Source organism: Patagioenas fasciata, chromosome 7, assembly GCF_037038585.1.
Source record: "Patagioenas fasciata isolate bPatFas1 chromosome 7, bPatFas1.hap1, whole genome shotgun sequence".
NCBI lineage: Eukaryota > Metazoa > Chordata > Aves > Columbiformes > Columbidae > Patagioenas > Patagioenas fasciata.
The window spans coordinates 17,375,495-17,392,465 of NC_092526.1; the positions used below are offsets into that span (position 1 = coordinate 17,375,495).

The 16,971-nt window shown below is 55.6% G+C and overlaps 1 protein-coding gene across 4 annotated transcripts in view; it reads right to left on the minus strand.

The window, feature by feature from the left end:
* Nucleotides 1–16,971, minus strand: part of NHEJ1 (non-homologous end joining factor 1) — a 44,124-nt gene that overhangs the window by 23,761 nt on the left and 3,392 nt on the right. For all 4 annotated transcript variants that reach the window (XM_065841176.2, XM_065841180.2, XM_065841178.2 and 1 more), the window contains exons 4-5: nt 15,275–15,413; nt 13,728–13,786 (exon numbers count right to left, since the gene is read on the minus strand). In XM_065841176.2, the coding sequence (XP_065697248.1) occupies nt 13,728–13,786; nt 15,275–15,413 (198 nt within the window). The remainder of the gene's footprint in view (nt 1–13,727; nt 13,787–15,274; nt 15,414–16,971) is intronic.

The window sequence follows — 16,971 nt, forward strand, 5'->3', positions numbered from 1 at the left end:
CATGAACCCAGGCAGGCACAGGGGGGACCTTCTAGTCACACAATTACTATATTATGTAGCACTAATAAAAAAAAAAAAAAAAAGGGGGGGGGGGGCGCGGTGAAAAAAGGGCTTGAAGTTTTCTTAGTGCCACATAGTAAAGTATTTATAGAAAGCCAGGCGTGAATGGGCTGCTCACAGGCCACACTCCTCCTTGGCGTCAGGATCTCCAGGAATTATTCTGTGCAGTCACATTGTTGTATTCACCCAGAGATTGAGTTTAATTACAGACACACAGGCAAACAGGCTGTCAGTGTTCCAGCCTCGCCGGGAAAAGGGCCACTGAACTCCATTTAATGAACATATTTTAAAAAGACCCAAGGTTGAAATAGAGAGGGGGAGGAGAGGGGCTAGCAGAGGCAGCACTGGGGGTGGCGGAGATGGGGAGAGGGGGCCCTGGGGGGATGTGGAGTACCAGGAGAGCTGCAGGGGCTCTCTGGGTGGGGGAACAGGGCTGGGATGCTGGGGAGAGGATGGGGATGGTGGGCACAGGGTGCATGTGGGGCACATGGAGCAAGAGGCACCTGGCCCAGATGTGGTCAGAGGTGCTCACAGGATGCGGGGCCCCAAGCATCCACTGCATGTGGGATAGCAGATCCCTTCCGAGACCTGGGGAAGATTCCCAAAGAAAATGGGGGAGTGGGGAGGGCTTCCAACTTATTACAGAGCAGGGTATAAACAGAACAAATAAATATAGAGCTGCTTTATTACAAGGCTGGCCAGCTCTCGTGGCTGGCTGATTACAGGGAGGGCTGCTTCAGTGCTACACAAGTCCAGACCTCAATAAAGGCCAGATTGGAGCTGCCTTTTGCTCATTGACAACTTTGTTGTGCTCCCGCAGTGCTGCTCAGCTCCAGCGTGCTGCTGGCTGCCCCCACAGCCCAGCACGGGGCGAAGGGGAAAATAAAAGCTTAAACAAATAGTGAGTAAGCGATGAGCAGGGGCAGGCAGGATCAGCAGCATTGCAGGCAAGCACTAAAAATACAGTTTATTTTCCTAAGCAGCCAACAACTTCCAAAACTGGAAATTTAAAAAAAAAAAAAAAAAGGAAATAATAAAATGCCAAAAGAATTATAGATCTATGGTGGAGGTGGGGGAAAGACCCAAGAACAAGGAAAGAAAAACACAGCGATGAGTAAGACACGCACATGACGTACATAAATACACCGAGACGGAAATGCATAAGCCTCCAGTACACAGAGGCACACGCAGAGGCACACGTGCAGGGCTGGCTCCCGGCTCCTGGTGGGGATGGAGCCAGCCCGCGCTCTCTCCTCTCCCTGGGGCTGAGGGCTTCAACCTCCTCACACAGACACACACAGCTTTCCAGGGCCTGGGCTGAAAGGGCACTTTGTCTCCCGGTCCCCAGCGCTCTCTACACCTGGGCTCCCAAGCCACCTCTGGTGAGGTGGTGGCCACTGTCCCTGAGGACTCCCATGACAACCTCGATGCTGAATCCCTGGCACCCAGCACAAGCCACAGACCCCACGGTGGGGTAGAGGGTCAGGGCATGGACTCAGGTGGGCCAGGAGCCTCCTGGCCAGCAGCCAAGGCAGCCCTGTGCCCAGGCAGTCGGCCAGCGCGCTAGCCCCTGGTGTGCCCGCAGGAGATGAGAGAGGGACGGAGACCAGCACGTCCGTGGGGCTGCAGGTCGGGAGGCTTTAAAGGAGTTGATTGAGTATTGTTCCACCTGCCCTGAAATCAGCACTCAACCGAGGGATGGAGGTTGCCTCAGGTCATCACAGCGCTGAACAGAGCCCTTATAGTCCAGGGCAGGAGAAAGGGGCTGCTTTGGGATGAGCTGGCTCCCCTCGGCACAGCTGGGTGGGACTGCTGTGGTCCCACATGTCCCCCATGCACAGCTCCACCAAGGAGACGCTTCCCCAAACACCTCCCCACAGTGATGGATGAACATCATCCTGACCACCAGCCCCATCAAAGCCCCTATGGTGCCTCAGCATCACTGCTCCCTCCCCAAGGCATGAGTCTAGGAGAAGGGACAGAGCTGGAATGGAAAGCAGGCAGCCACGGTGCTGCACAGCCTTTCTCAGCAGTTTGCAAGGGTCCCTTCCCTGAAGGCATCACCACGTGCACCAAGGGACCTCAGCCCAATACACTGTCCACCCTGCTCCACAGCAGAGCCTTGCCACGGTGCTCTCAGGGAAGTTGCATGGGGCAAAATGAGATACAGCAGAGCCCCAAATCTCCTTCCATGCCCTGCACAGAATGGCAGCAGTCAGGCCACAACAAGGCACCTGACACCTCTGCATTTCTTCTGCCCTCACCATCCACCATCACCTGCATGAGCAGGTTGCCCTCCCAGCACATGGTGCACAGCACACCGTGAGCTTGGGGCCGGCCAGGGCCACCACTGTAGCCCCCGTCACTGTCCCCTCCCAGCTTGGGGAGCGGAAAACGGATCTGTGCAAAGGGCAGCTCATGCGGAAGCTGTTCGCATCCCGTAGTGTGGGTTCGACGGGTGAGGAGCAGGGCAGCTCCTGGGTCGCCGGGTTATCGGATGATAACAAGCCAGCACAGCCCGAGCACGCGACTTCCAGCAATGCAAGGTTACTTCCTTTGTTTTGGGAAAACAAGAGGGGAACAAGACCTTTTCTGGCACGTTCTTGCCTGGCTTGAAGCTGTCCCCCACTTGCACCAACTCGGAGAGGAGCCATCCTCTCGCCCTTTTTGCCTTTCCCACCTCTGCGATGAGCAGGGCTGGAGCTGGTGACCCATCAAGTGGGTACAGACAGACAGTTGTTGCATCTAGTGAGGGTCCCGGCTGCCTCCCCAGCCTGGCTGTGCCATGGGCTTGCAGACCTGCCGGAAACTCCCTGGTCCTGCCTGCACAAGCCCATCTCCCAAGCACCCTGAGAGGGTGATGCTAAGGCTCAAGGGGGCCAAAACACCCATGCTTTGGGCTTTGAAGACCATAGGGTTAGCTCAATGCCTCTCCCAATCTCCAAATGCAGGGCTGAGTGCTGTTTTGGGGCAGGGGAGAGGTAGAGGGTGGCACAGGGCTCAGGCAGCCATTCCCACCTTCTCTTCCATCCCATGGACCTGCTCCATCCCCGCAGCAGTACCCCCTGCTCCCCGGGGAGCTGTGGGTTTGATGGGGGTGTGGGAGACCCCCCCACCCCTTCCCCACTGGAGGAGGAAATATAATAAGAAAAATAAAATTTATAAGCGAGGCAGTAATTACAGTGTGGCTACAAAAGGCTGCCTCCTCAGGGCCATCATTATGTGGCTAAATTTAACGCCCCGTGCGGCTGCTTGGCGGGGGGGGAGCCGCGTCCCGGGGCTCCGAGCATCCACACAGACTCCAGCTCCTGCTACCTTCCCTCCATGCCGGTCGGGGCAGCACAGCTGAATGGCAGCCAAGAAAGCCATAAAGCAGGTCAGAATTTTTTAATAGTCTATTTACCAAGATGCTGTTTTTACTGCCGAGGTTTCTCTCGTTTTATCTCTGGCTTTTTTTTTTTTTTCCCCTCGGTCTCTCTTTTTCCCGACTCCTGAACAGACTGGGCTGTATTTTCTGTTTTAGGTTCCTCTCTCTCACTTGCTCTAAATACTATTTTCAGAACTCTAATTTTATACGTTATGTTCCTTTTTTTTCTTTTTTGTTTTCTTTTTTTTTGGTAAATATTTGCCATGACTAAGCCAGGACACATCCCGTTTAAAAGGCTCCCATCCCACAAAACATCAGCCCTTTAATGACATGAATCTCATTAGCTCTCCCCATGAAAAGAGGTATAGAAAGGGAGCATCACTCAGCCCCTCTGAGTTCCTGTATCTGCACAGACATATATTTAGCCGTGTGTACTGTACAGTCACAGGAGGGGACAGTCTGGACACACGCACACCACCTCATTCAGCCAGAGGGACCCAGAGTGGGGCCTCCTGGGACCAGTGGGTTTTGGGATATCCGTCTGTCTGGGATGGGGTTGGGAAGGGTTCTAGGCCAAATGGAGCCACAGCTGGCCCCAAAGAGCTGGCAGCTGGGCACAGAGGAGCCTCAGAGCCCCTCCAAGCTGGAGTCTGGGATCCTATGAAGGACCTTCTCCAGCATGGGGGGCTGGTTGTATAGAGCCCACCTGTGCCAGAAGCGCATGTACTGCCCTCTCCAGGTCTTCAGACCCACCAGCCAGGTTCAGCACTGGGCAGCAGACACTGGCTACACACTTGGAGCTTGTTCCCAAAGAGCCAGCACAGGGCCCTGGGAAAGGTACTGGGTCTGCCAGCACAGGGGGGTTTCCTTACTGGGTTGAGGGTCTGCCTGCACCTACCTACAGACACCCAGCACCAGAGCTGGCAGAGTATCTGTAGCCCGGCTGCAAGCACAGCATCCTTGGGAAGCAAGCAGAGCTCCTGAGAGCTCAGGCTCTTCCAGCCCTTCTCCTAACAGAGGAGGAGGCTCTGTCTCCATCCATAGCAGCATCTTCTTTTGGGGAACCTGTCCATCCACAGTCCCATGCTGGGCATGGTCATCCCTACTTCAGCATGGTCTTTTCTTCCCCAGCATGGCCATCCCTTACTTGGTGTGATCTTTCATTCCTCAGCATGGACATCCCTTCTTTAACACTGCCATCCCTTCCTCAGCATGGTCATCCTTCCCTCAAGGATGGTCACTCCTTCCTCTTGGTTCAACAGCTGTCTGGTTCCAGAGGGTGAAAACCCAGGAGATGCCATAGGCTTCTCTGTGGCTGAGATCTCACTAAGAGAGCCTGAAGCCAAACACAGCAGCAGAGGTCCATGGAGAAGTATTTGCTCTCTCTTTCCCAGATCCTCTCTGCATTTTCCCTCTCATTTCTAGTCAAACCAGGTTATGGTGCTATTCCTCAGTCCCACTGCACCCCTACCATGCTGGCGTTGGGTGAGCATGACCTCCTCCTTCTCCAAAGCTGTCCCCAGCAAGCCAGGTGTGACAGCTGTGCAAATGTACTGCTGAGCCCACAGCACGGGGTATGGCTGTGCTCAACACATTCACATGGGTGCTCCTTCACATCCTGGGGGAGACAGCAAGAGAAATAACCCCAAAAAGGGCTACAGATGGGCAGTGCCATGCCAAGACCAGTGCTACTGCAGATGTTGCACTGACTGAGCAGCACAAGCTCTCCAACCCATAAATAAACCTGGGCAGATTTCACTTCCCTGCTGTTTTCTTTAAATTTCTTTAAAGATTCGGTTTCAGCAGCCGAGGAGACCCAGCATTAAGCAATACCACGAGCTCAGGCAGCAGATGCCCACAGTAAAAAGATAACACACCCACAGTGGCTGCACATATGCTCCATGGTTTGGGACCCTCTCCCCCAAAACAGGGACACATAACCAAGCGTTTCCACAACCCAGAGGGCAAGACATGACTGGAAGGGGAGACTCACACCTCCCCAAGCACATGGCTCACAGGGCTGGGGCTTTCTGCAGCCATGCCGGGAGCTGGAGCCTGTGTGCCGGGCAGAGCTCTGCGCACACACATCCCGCTGAGTCGGGCTCCCTCCCCGGCCCCCAGCAGCCAACATTAATTCATTAACAGTCCCATTAACACCCAGCTGTGGTTTCCCCCCAAACTCAGGCAGGGACTTGCTCCCCTGCGACAGCTGCTGACAGGCCAAGTTTCCACCTTCAGCCCTTCTGGAGTTCTGTATAAAAATAAGCGGGGCTTTTTTTTTTTTTTTCAAAAGGAAAACTGTATTTCCCCTATCCACACGCCCGCGCACACGTGCAGGACTCACAGCAGGAATTTGCTCCAATTTCCCCCACCCACAAACACATCGCTTTTGGCCAGAGACCAAATGTGGGCATTTTCAGCCCAAATTATCAGATTTTTCAGCACCCAGAAGGCAAAAAGCTGGAGTGACCCTGAACTGGGCTAAATAAGGCACCCACTCCCCAGCCAAAGGGTGCTGAGAGACCCAGCAGTACTCCCACTGGGCTCTCATTCAGCATCCCCAGCAAGGCAGCTGACAGTGCCTCCTGAGGAGCTGCCCTCCTGGCATGGCCAAGCATCCTGTTTAGGATCTGGGATCAGATTTCTCTTTTGCCCTTTTCATCATCTTTCCCAGAGAGCCAGGAGCACCAGGTGCTCCCCCATCTCAAGGAGATTCTCAGACCAGCACCAACTTCGGACCTGCTACCCAACATCTGTTTTCTCCGTTTCTACACTGTCATCTTTTCTCAGCAGCCAAGAGCACCGGCTGATGTTCAGGAGGCAACCTCTGGCCCTCCAGAAGCTCTGGACCACCTCATGCCACAGAGGAGCTGATGTCCTTGCCCTGTTCCACCCGGCTGCACACCAGGCTCTGCAGCCTGTGTCCGCAGCACAAGAGCTGACTCTCTGGGACTCTCACTGGGAAACTGGTGCCCAGAGAGCAGACAGCTCCATGAAATGCAGCCACCAGGAGATCAGAGCACTGCTTGGGGCTGGCTGGCTGTGCTACCTTGTGTATGTCACCAACAGAGTGACTTCAGCTCCCTGGAGAAGACAAAGCAATGGCCACCTCTCTCCCAAGGTACCTGGCCACTAGCAGAGCACCCTGCATCCCTTTGATCCAGAGGTGTTTGCCTTACCGAGAGCCCTTTAACTACACCTTCCTTTAAATAGCAAAGCTCACAAACGCCCTATATGGCTCTGTGTCTATACATTGTCTATATATTTGTGTATACACACACACACACAACACACAGAGATTTATTCGTGTTTTCAGAGTGGTTCAGGATACATTCCAGGACAAAATTCCAGCTGGTGCTGGAGCCAAGAACATCAGTAGCCCCAGCGTTCACTGCACCCTCTGCCTGCGCGCACACTAAATACGGAAAGGGAGAGGTATAAATAGAGAGAGAAATACATGAATGGCCCTGTTTCCTTACTCAGACACAGAGGCCATGAAAATCCAAGCAGAGCGGGAGCAGGCAGCCTCAGGAATCTGATGGCTGTGCCCCCTGGGATGCTGCTGCCTGTCCAGATGTGTCCAGCTGTTTCGTAACACCTCTGCATGGGCTGGCACAGCTGGGCATTGGCCTGAGGAATAGGGAGAGAGCAGCTCTCAGAGACACTGAAAAAAGCACAGTGGAAGGGGTAGAGCTGAAGGGTATGGGGGGATGTGGGTAAGGGCTCAGGACATGCAGGGACATGGTGAATAAACCTGGCAGCCTGTTTTGGGCAGAGCAGGAGTACAGGGAGATGGGCAAGGCAGCGCAGGGGGTGCAGGTTCCTCTGCCCTGCCCATGGCCAGCAGAGCTGGCAGGGATGGCAATGCCATCATCCATCAGATGGGGACAGAGAAGCCACCATGTCCCTTGCTGACACAGTGCAGTGCCTTTAGAGCCTCCTCAAAGTCTACCTTGTTCTCCTCCCCGAAAGGTCCTCTGCCTGCAGGAGCCGCTGCCACATCCTGACTCGAAGGGCTGGGACAGGCAGCTGCAGGGCACAGCACTGAGGGGCAGACCGTGCCCCGCACCTTTCCCTCGCCAGCTGTCCCTGCATCCCTGCTTTGCTCCGTTCTGACTCAAACACAGCCCCAGCGAGGCTGGGACCCCAGATGCTTACATGCTCCCCACTGCCCCTCTCCAGGCTCTCCGGGGCCTAGGCAGCTGCCTGCGGCCAGAGGGCCAGTGATGCCCAAAATGTGGGAGCGGGGCCGGGAGCGGTGGTGGGGGAATTGCCGGTCCGCTTTCCGGAGGGGGAAGGGGCTCTCCCCCTTCAATGCTGCCATTTAAGCTGAGGCCTGGCACTGGCTCAAACCACCGTTTGCTGACACAAGATCAATCATCTCCCGAGCTGAACTGCTCCTCAGCAGCACCGCATGGCCGGTGCCCATACACAGGCTGGGGCCCCTCCCACAGGAGTAGGGTCTGGCCCCTTCTGTCAGACAGCCTGTGACACCCCTCTGCCTGCTTGCAGTGGCATCCAGCACAGCATGGCACGGCACAGCATGGTATGGCATGGAGAGGATGAGGAAGATGTGGACTGCAAAGGAGGGCTTTCTGCACATGTCAGACCACTTGCCACTGCAGAACCAAAGGCTGTGTGGTGCCCCAGAGAGGCTGGCTGTGATAACATTTGCCTATCCCTCCATCCCCAGACAAGCCACCAGGTGATTTTGGGTTGAAGAGCTGGGACCAAGCAGGCAGCTGCCTGTACCTGGCCCAGGCACCACAGCTGTGGCCAGGCACAGCTGCAGCACAGGGGGTCATGCTGTGAACCACCTCACATCCCCAACAGCAGTATTCCTGTGGGGGTTCCAGGACAGCAGCTGCTGCTGCTGCACATCCCCATCCCTGGCAGATGCAAGAGCTGGAGTAATCATTGTCAGCCCAGTCACAGCCTGGCTGCTGGGGGTTTGCTCCTTGCCCGTGGTCTGAGCACTATTTTGGGCCGGCTGCTGCCCTGAGGTGCCCATGCCAAGTCTGGTTTTAGCAGCATGCAGCTCCACTGACTCACTGCTTGTGCAAACGGCCTGTGGCTGCCAGTGGCAGCCCAGAAAGTGCATCTTGGCTGGGCCACCTTCACCTGATCAAGCCTCAGCAAATAAATAAATAGTGCCGCCTGCCACGCGCCTCCATGGCAATCACTGCGGGGGGCCGGTGCCCATGCAGTGTCAGACTCCACAAAGTGATGAGCACCCATGCTCCTCCCCAAATGCCCCATGGTGGGCACAAAGCATTGGACCCTGGCACTTTCAGCCATCAGATGTGGCACTCTGCACCTTGTACCCATCAGTGCAGGCATGAACAGTCCTGCTCTTCTGCACACACTCGTGCTCTTGCACACACATGCTGAGCACAAGCGGCTCTCTGCTCCTGATTGCGGCAGTGTGAAGGTCCTTGGGTGCAGGTGTGTGCTGGCCAGTGTGTGTCCCACTCACCTCAGCACTGCCACAGCACACTGGGTTTCCAGGGCAGCAATGAATGGGGTGATCAAGGCTTGTTCATTAACAAAGCAGGGACCTACTACCAGCATCAATCAAGACCCAAGCACCTATGGGTCATGCTGTATGAGCACAGCATGAATGCTTGGCTGCAGATGTGGGCTTGCTCCACTCATTCAAATATCCCCGAAAGTCAGCCTCATGCCACCACCTCTGTCCCAAGCCCAGCCTGTCAGGGACCTTGCAACTTTTGCACCGTTCAGCCTTGCTAGTGACAGTGCCATGGCCACTGGCTCTTCCTCTGGTCACACACCCAGGGAGCCCAGCCTAGCCAAGAGCCTGTGCCATCTTCTCCCCTGGGCCATGCACCATGTGTGAGCAGCCCTCATGGCACCCATGTCACAAGCCCTGCTCTGGTCTCATCACAGCTGCAAAGCCACAGCTACCTTGTGCTAATTAAAAACACTTCCCTTTGGAGGGAGCAAAAGGGCCACTTCCACCCCGTAGCCCTGGGCTGGCACAGGTTTGAAGGATGTCATCCCCACCCCGCAAAACGCATGGCCCACTGCTGCCTTTGCCCTTGGCCAGACTGTGGCAGCTCCACTCCCTGGGGCTTATTTTTACTGCCTGTTAAAAAGAAGAGGCAGGGCACTGTTGGCAGGCAGTTTGCAGGCAGGTGCCAGGCTGGACCCCTGGGTGGCAATGGTCAGTGGCTCCAGTAGGCACCTTAACCGCCCTCCACCTGCCCCGCTGGCCCACGTCCCCTCACAGGAGGGGGATGGGTGCCTGGCCCCCGTCCCAGTCCTGGTAGGGAACAATAAGAGGGACACTGACCCCCAGGCCCCCTGACGTCAGCCGGCACTGCCACCGGCATCACCACCAGCCCCAGCCCCAAGGCTCCTGCTCACCCTCAGCCAGGGCTGTGCTGGAAGCCGCCTGTTTGTTTATCTTCCTCTCTGGCGTTGCTTGTTTTGATGGCACATCCTCCTCCTCCTCGCTGGGCCCCCGGGTCGAGCCGTGAACCCTCTGCGTCCTGTTTGCCGAGGTCCCGCGCTGGGCTTGCGGAGGTGCGGAGCAGCCGCCCCCGCACGTCAGCCGCAGCAGATAAAAATATGCAGGGCGAAGCATCCTGGGGCGTGGGGCTATATTTGTACTGATGCTATCGGTTAGTTTGTCCCTGGCATACCTGTCCCTGCCCTCCCCTCAAGGCAAGGGGCATGGTTCTGCATGGTGCCCCTGCCTCTGCTCTCCTTGGGGAGGAGGACGATGGGCTCTGGCAGAAGCTGTATCACGAAATGCCAACTGTATCCAGGATGGGGCAAAGCTCTCAAAACCCATGAGTGGGCACCCCACACTGCCCTGCAGGGTCATCTCTGTAACTCACAGAGACACCCAGGGATGAAATAACCCCAACCCACTAGGTGCTAGGCTGCTGGGAAGGGTGTCAGGGTAGCCCCGGGGTGCTGAGTACTCTGTCTGCCTGCTCTTTCCCTTCATGGCACAAACCCTGGGGACTGCCAATGAAAGGTGCCGGCTTTGCCTCGGCTCATGCATGGATGCTGCTCTCCCTCCAGCTCTGCTTAAGCCCAGGCAGCTGCTCAGCAGTGAACCCTTGCCAAAAACCATGTGTGTGAAAGCGTTGTTTCCTAGATGTATAAATATTCCCAGGGCTTTGCTGGAAAACTCCCCACAATTAGTTAGAACGCCATGGATAGCTGAGTGCATGCAAGCCCAGGGAAAGGACACTTTTAAGCCAAGGAGAGAGCATCCCTGTGCAGATTTGCCCTGGGGGACTGTCAGGTTCTTCCCTCTCAGTGGGGAATATGGCAAAGTTTTGGGATGTGAGCGAAGCTATTAAGTGTTTTCACACATCACATCAGCCCCGTGCCACACCATCATAGCCCCTTTCCTACCAGCTATCAAACATCCACAACCTGAAGCCCCATTTCCCAGAAGGAGAGGCTGGAAGGACCCTCAGACCTCTCCTCTTGACCTCCTGCCTACTGACATTCAACCACTCACATCCCTAGACTGAGCCCAGAGACTTGGTTTTCTTCCAGGAGGGCTCCCAGCCCACTTTTGAAGACATCAAGAGATGGAGAATCAACCACTGCCCTTGGGAACACACCCCAATCACTAATTGCCCACAGGAGCAAACCCAAGTGCCTCTGTCCTAGCTTCAAATTGCCTGGCTCCAGCTTCTGCTCCCTGGCTTGTGTTCTGCTGCTCTCCACGAGATTAAAGAGAGGCCTTCACTAACCAGCATTTTCTCCTTGTAAAGACCCTCATGCACTGTAATCAAGGCGCATCTCAATTTTCTCCCTGATAAGTTAGACGGAGCTCTCCCCTTCCAAGCCTCTCAATGCTGGCCTCTCTCCCCAGTCCTCAATTCATTCCTGCGACTCTACACGATTGTCCGGTATCTTTTTGAAAATCTAGACAGAAGAGTCGGTCCCAGCATTCCCAGATCCCTGCAGCATGCTCCTGAGGGACCTCAGTCCCTCATGCTGCTGCTTTTTGGAGATGGCAGATGGAGTACAAAGTTACCTGAGGGCTCCAAAATACCTGCCCAGAGACAATGAGATAATCCAGCCCACCTTTCTGCTGCAGGAAAAGAGAGGAGACTAGGGCGAACAGCCGGATTCGGTGGTGAAGAGTTGCAAAGCCATGTTTGGTGTTCCTCACTAACACAAGACCTAGGAAGCATCGGGAGGAACAACGGGATGCCACGTTCAAACCAAAGGCAGCAGCTGCTTGCATCTCACAGCTTATTGTTGCAGGATGGTACACAGGCCAAAAGAATCATCAGCAGGTTTATAAAGCAACGGGATGAATGCAGAGAGAACAGACCCCCTCAGGCAGGCTGAACACACAGCTGCATCCCTGGCTGCCAGGGGATGCAGAGGGGGAGCATCACCCAAACCCTCCCATTTCCCGTCTAGTGCTCTGGCTCCAAAACACTGCTCCTGGGCCCTTCTCCGGACACACAGCACCAGCTGCCCTCCCATCTTTTAAGTCGCTGCCAGATGAGCTCCCCACCAGCTCCTTTTGCGTGGTGTTGTGCAGGGAGTTGGTCCCCACCTGCCCATGCTGCACATCAAGCATCTTCCCACATGTCCCACACCCTACCAGCTCTCAGAGAACACTGAGTTTCAAGCCTGACATTCATCTTTAGAAGATGATGTTCAGCCATCCCTTGGACAAAGACACACTATCATCCCCCAATCCTGGTACATCCGTCTGCATCCTTCCAGCGACAGTACCAAAATATTTACCAACAGCTTCTGCCATGTCTGCTCCAGTATCAATCATTTTACCACCTCTGCCTACTAATAAGCTTATCCCTTTGCTAGGAGCTTGGGGTTTTCTCCTACTGCACTAAATAAAAGCCTTTCCTTCTGTCCTCCTCCATGATTTTTCCCTGATGTCTTTAGCTTCTGTTATCCATTTTCTACACTTCATAATTTCAAATTTATATTGATTGCTATCTACTCCCTCTCTCCCATTTGTTATAAACTGCTCTTTTATTTCTAATTGCTGCCTTCACTTTGCTGCTGAAGCAGAACAGGCTCTCGGCCAGCGCTGCTCTCTTTCTTGATTGTGGAATTGTGGCTTTTTGTGGCTTCTGAAATTCTTCTGAAAGAGCTGACCATTTTCATTCACATTTTTCTATCTAAATGTTTCCTTCAAGTTGATTTCACTCATAATTTTCCCCCTGCTTTGGGAAATTAGCCCTTTCAAAGCATGAAGGATATAAATTACTGGTTAGGAATGTCCTTTCTTTGCCCAGGGTGAATGTAATCTGGTCGTGATCATTGGTCCCTAGGAAACCTCCAAGATGCAGTCCAGCAGTGAATTCATCTCTATCCATCAAAACTGTCGGGAAACAAAAGTTGCCTGTGCTGGATGCAATGCTTCTCTCATAAAAGACAGATCATCTCTAATTTTTAGAAACTCTGCAGATGGTTTATTACTGGTCATGCAAGAACATCAGCCTGTGTCTCACAAAGCGATGTCCTCTCAAAGCCCATGTGACACCATGGACACCCTGGCTGACACTCTGGTCCCCAGCAGACACCACTGCCCCCCGACTCCTGCACCTTCACAATGAGCACAGGAACACTCAGACACATGCTGAGTTTTTTTGCCTCAATAGGCATCAATAGTTTCTGATCTTGCCACATTGGTTTGAATCATTTTAGCGCTTCTGTGATTATTTCCAGTAATGAAAAAGTATCAGAGGAAAGACTTTCTCCTTCCCGCCTCGGTTTCTCCAAAGCATGTATCTGATTTCAGAGCCAAGCCTGCCAAAGGGAGATCGGTGGGCACAGCCCAGATAATAGGGTGAAAGGCACTTGTCCCTGCAATATACCAGTGCAAAACCAACCCTAAAGGCAGCAGATGAATGAAACAGAGCAGATGGCTTCTCATTCACCTGCTCCCTGCCTGCCATCAGCATCAGTGTGTCAGGCCCGTGGCAAGCACAGGAGGCAGGTGAGGATGCCCCAGTGATGGCATCTCCCACAGAGCAGCCAGCCCAGCTCCCATCCCTGGCATCTGCCAGCAGTGATGAGAGGGTGACAAAACACAGTGCAAATGTCCTGGTGCAGCCATACCAGGTGTGCCCCCCACTCTGCTCACCCTGCAGAGCAGGTGCAAGGACACAAGGAGGGCTGCGGGAGAGCCAGTGGGCATTAATTACCCCTCTCCAGGCAAGTCCAGCCATCCCTATCCAGCCAGGCACAGCTCACATTGGGGCTGCTAGTTCCAGCTTCCTACCACCCCTGTACCAAAAAAGGGAGGACTTGCAGCACTCCTTACCTCAGCCATGAAGTTCTGCTGAAACATCTCCTCCTGGAAGGGTTTTGTCTGCAGACGGTCTGCAAGGGAGATCAGGGTCAGCCTGGGCAGATCAGGCCAGACTTCCCACCCCAGCTTCCCCTTCCCCTGCCCATGGGGTGAGGGGACTGCAGGGGAACTGCTCCAGCATACTCATCCCAGAGCCCGCAGGAGAGGTCAGCAGGCCACCTGGGTTAGGGGCACCTTATCCAGTTAGCAGAAGGTGCAAGGACTGCAGGGAAGTGAGGAAATAAGGTTGAGCCTGTTGATGCACACAGCAGCCTGGGAGCAGAGCTCAGAGCCCATCCACACTTGTCCCAGCACCCTCTCACACAGAGGAGCAGGGAGCAGTAGTAGGACATGGTCAGCACCATTCCCAGCTTGAAAAAGCTCCCTGGGTCTGAGCACGGCACAGCCATGGGACAGGGGACTGCTTGTCTCCAGTTGCTTTTCTGGAGGGGTGAGCCAGCCTATGTCCTCCTCTTGCAAGACAGGGACAAACCCCTGCCATCACTCATTCTTCTCTGCTTCCTCCTTCAAAGCACTAATTTTTCCCCATCATTGCTAAGATGTTGTCTGGAGCAGCTCCTGGCCATCTTTGCTTAGCAGAGCTGCTGCAAAGCTTCCTCCCAGCTTCCTGCCCATGCAAGGGACAAGAGAGGCCACGGGCCCACCAGCATCAGTCCCGGGACCCAAACCGGGTTGTCCTGGCTGTTCTGAGCCCTGCAGAGCTGGCACACAGCAGGAGAGAGGAGAGCATGCAGCTCGCACAGTTCTAGTGCAGCTGCAGGGCAGATCCAGGCTCCTGCAGTGGGGTATCTGCCGTGGGACAGGGTCTGGACCACATCATCTTCCTGATTATGATACTGCAAATCCAAGGTTGGCTCCCATCGGACCCCACATCCCTGGGGTGGGAGGGCAAGGTTCCCATGGAAGGGCAAGTATCACCTCTGGCAGCAGGCAAGGGACAACCTAAAAAACAGCCAGCCTTCATGAACAGAGGACAACCACCCCCTGGGTGGCTCCTCCAGGCTGATCCTGACTCATGTCCTGCCTAAGGGGGCTTCGTCCCAGCCGTGCCCCCTGATGGCAAGGTGGGCTGGCCACTGGAGGGTTTCCACGTGCGCGGCTGCACTTCCCGTGGCAGGGAGAGTCAGGAGCCCCTGGTTGCTCTCCAACTGCTCGGTGAGCAGCCGCGGGCAGGAAGGGAGCCTGACACCACTCCAGGACCAGCCCTCACTGGCATCCCTGCCAGCTCCTGGGGAGCAGCCAGGTGCTCTCAGCAAAGCGGATAGCCCCTTGGCAACTCCCCAACTCCTCCAGCTACCGGTCAAGAACCATTCCTCCCCATCTCTCCCCAGGGGCTGCTCCCCAGCCTTCTGCCTACCGTCTTGCTGCTGGCATGGCTGAACATGAAACACAAGCCTGGCTGGGTAATAGCCAGAGGGAGCAGAGCGTGCCAGCCCCACGCTACAGAGGAAACTCATTCTCTGCTTGCTCCTCTCTTGGCTCTGGGCATCCCTCCTCACCTCTGCTGAGGGAAGCCCCACTCTCCCTGTAGTCTTCGATCTCAGCATCCTTCTGGAGCAGCAGGGAGGTCAGCTCTTGCACCTGGTACTGCAGCGCCAGGCTCATCCGAATCAGGGGTCGCACGAGGTGACGGGACACCTAGGAGGGAGGAGGGATGCTCTAGGGAAGGTCCAGGGATGCATGTAGCTGTCCATGGAACAGCCAAAACAGGGCTGCCAGCAAGAGCTGCACCCCAGGTCACAAAGGGCTCCCCTAGGTACCCCACATCTCATGCAAATCCAGTGAAAAGTGGTCAAAAGACATGAGCTGGGAGAAGGGAGGCAGGATGCCGTGGGACATGTTCTTCCATTCCAGCCCCATCTTTTCACATCTAGGGGCCACAGTAGGGGAGAGTTTGGGTAGGAGAGCCAGAGGGGGACATGGTGGAGGGGTGGGCAATGTTCCACCCACCATTTGGGGTGCAGCAGGAGGCCAAGAGCCTGCAACATGCCACCCAGACCTTCTCCATGGCTCTGCACAATCCAAGGCATGTTCCTACACAGGGAACAGCCACAAATGGGTGAAACAACAGAAGGACCTGAGGTGCCAAACTGAAGCCTGGGGAAAGGGAGACACTTTCCCAGGGAAAAGAGACTAAAAGCAGCAGGGCTCCCTGTGTGCAGGACTCGTGCAGGCTGCAGGGCCCCATTGCAGCCCATCCTTAGCTCACAGCTGCACAAGCCCCATGCAGAGTCCTGGGCATGTCTCCTGCCCCAGAGCCAGGCTGGGCTGCCCTGGCCCACCAAGGGCAGGTAGCAGCCTCCTGCCAACCACCTCCCGCAGCCCCTGGGAGGCCATTTGGGATGCTCCCACCCCGGCACACCCCTTGTCTTTGTGACCAGGCTGAGCCCATGGGTGAGAGGGCAGCAAACCCAGCATCACTCATGAAGCCTTCTTGCTCCCGCGGCAAGCCCACGGTGGGTTCTGTGCTCTGCTCACCCACAGGCACAAGCCACAGAGGTGACAATCATCAGCTAACCAAGTGCTCAAGGGCACCATCCAGTGCAGAGCTGGGACAGGGCAAGCAAAACTTTGCCAGGTGGGCTCCGTGCCTGTATCTAGCCCCTGGCTGGCTGCTGAGCAGAGAGCGCTTAGCAGGGTAGAGCTGTTCCCCATTCCCACATCCACACCAGCCATGCTCAACACCCCAACTGCTCCCCACCTTGTGGGTGCCTTGCAGATAGCACGTTTCCAAGCAAAGGGAGAGCTTGGGCTTTGCAACTTCTCAGCTCAGCCTCTCTGCTTCTTGCTCAGGGAGGGACAAGAAGTCACTAGAGTGAGCCAAGCCAGGACCCCAAGTTTATTTCTTCCCCAATTCAACCTTGCAAGGAGGGACAGACATCCCCATAGCAGCTGGGGAGCCCAGCTCTCCTCCCTGTGATGCCCAAGCACAGCCATTCGGGGGCAAAGGGACGTGCCCCCCAGAAGGAGGGCTGTGTCGTGGCTTTAGGGTGATGCCTCTCGCTGCCGCCCGCCGGCAGCGGAGCCGCAGGGTCGGGGCTGGAGCCGCCGCCGCCGCCGTTAGCGGGTGCCGGGCGCCCTCTTGTGCGCGCCAGGCCGCAGGGTCCCGGGGTGCCAGGGATAGGGGGACCGGCCCGGGCAGCCCCGGCCCTGCAGAGCCCACCTCGGCTGCAGCGGGTCTGGTGGAGGTGCTGCC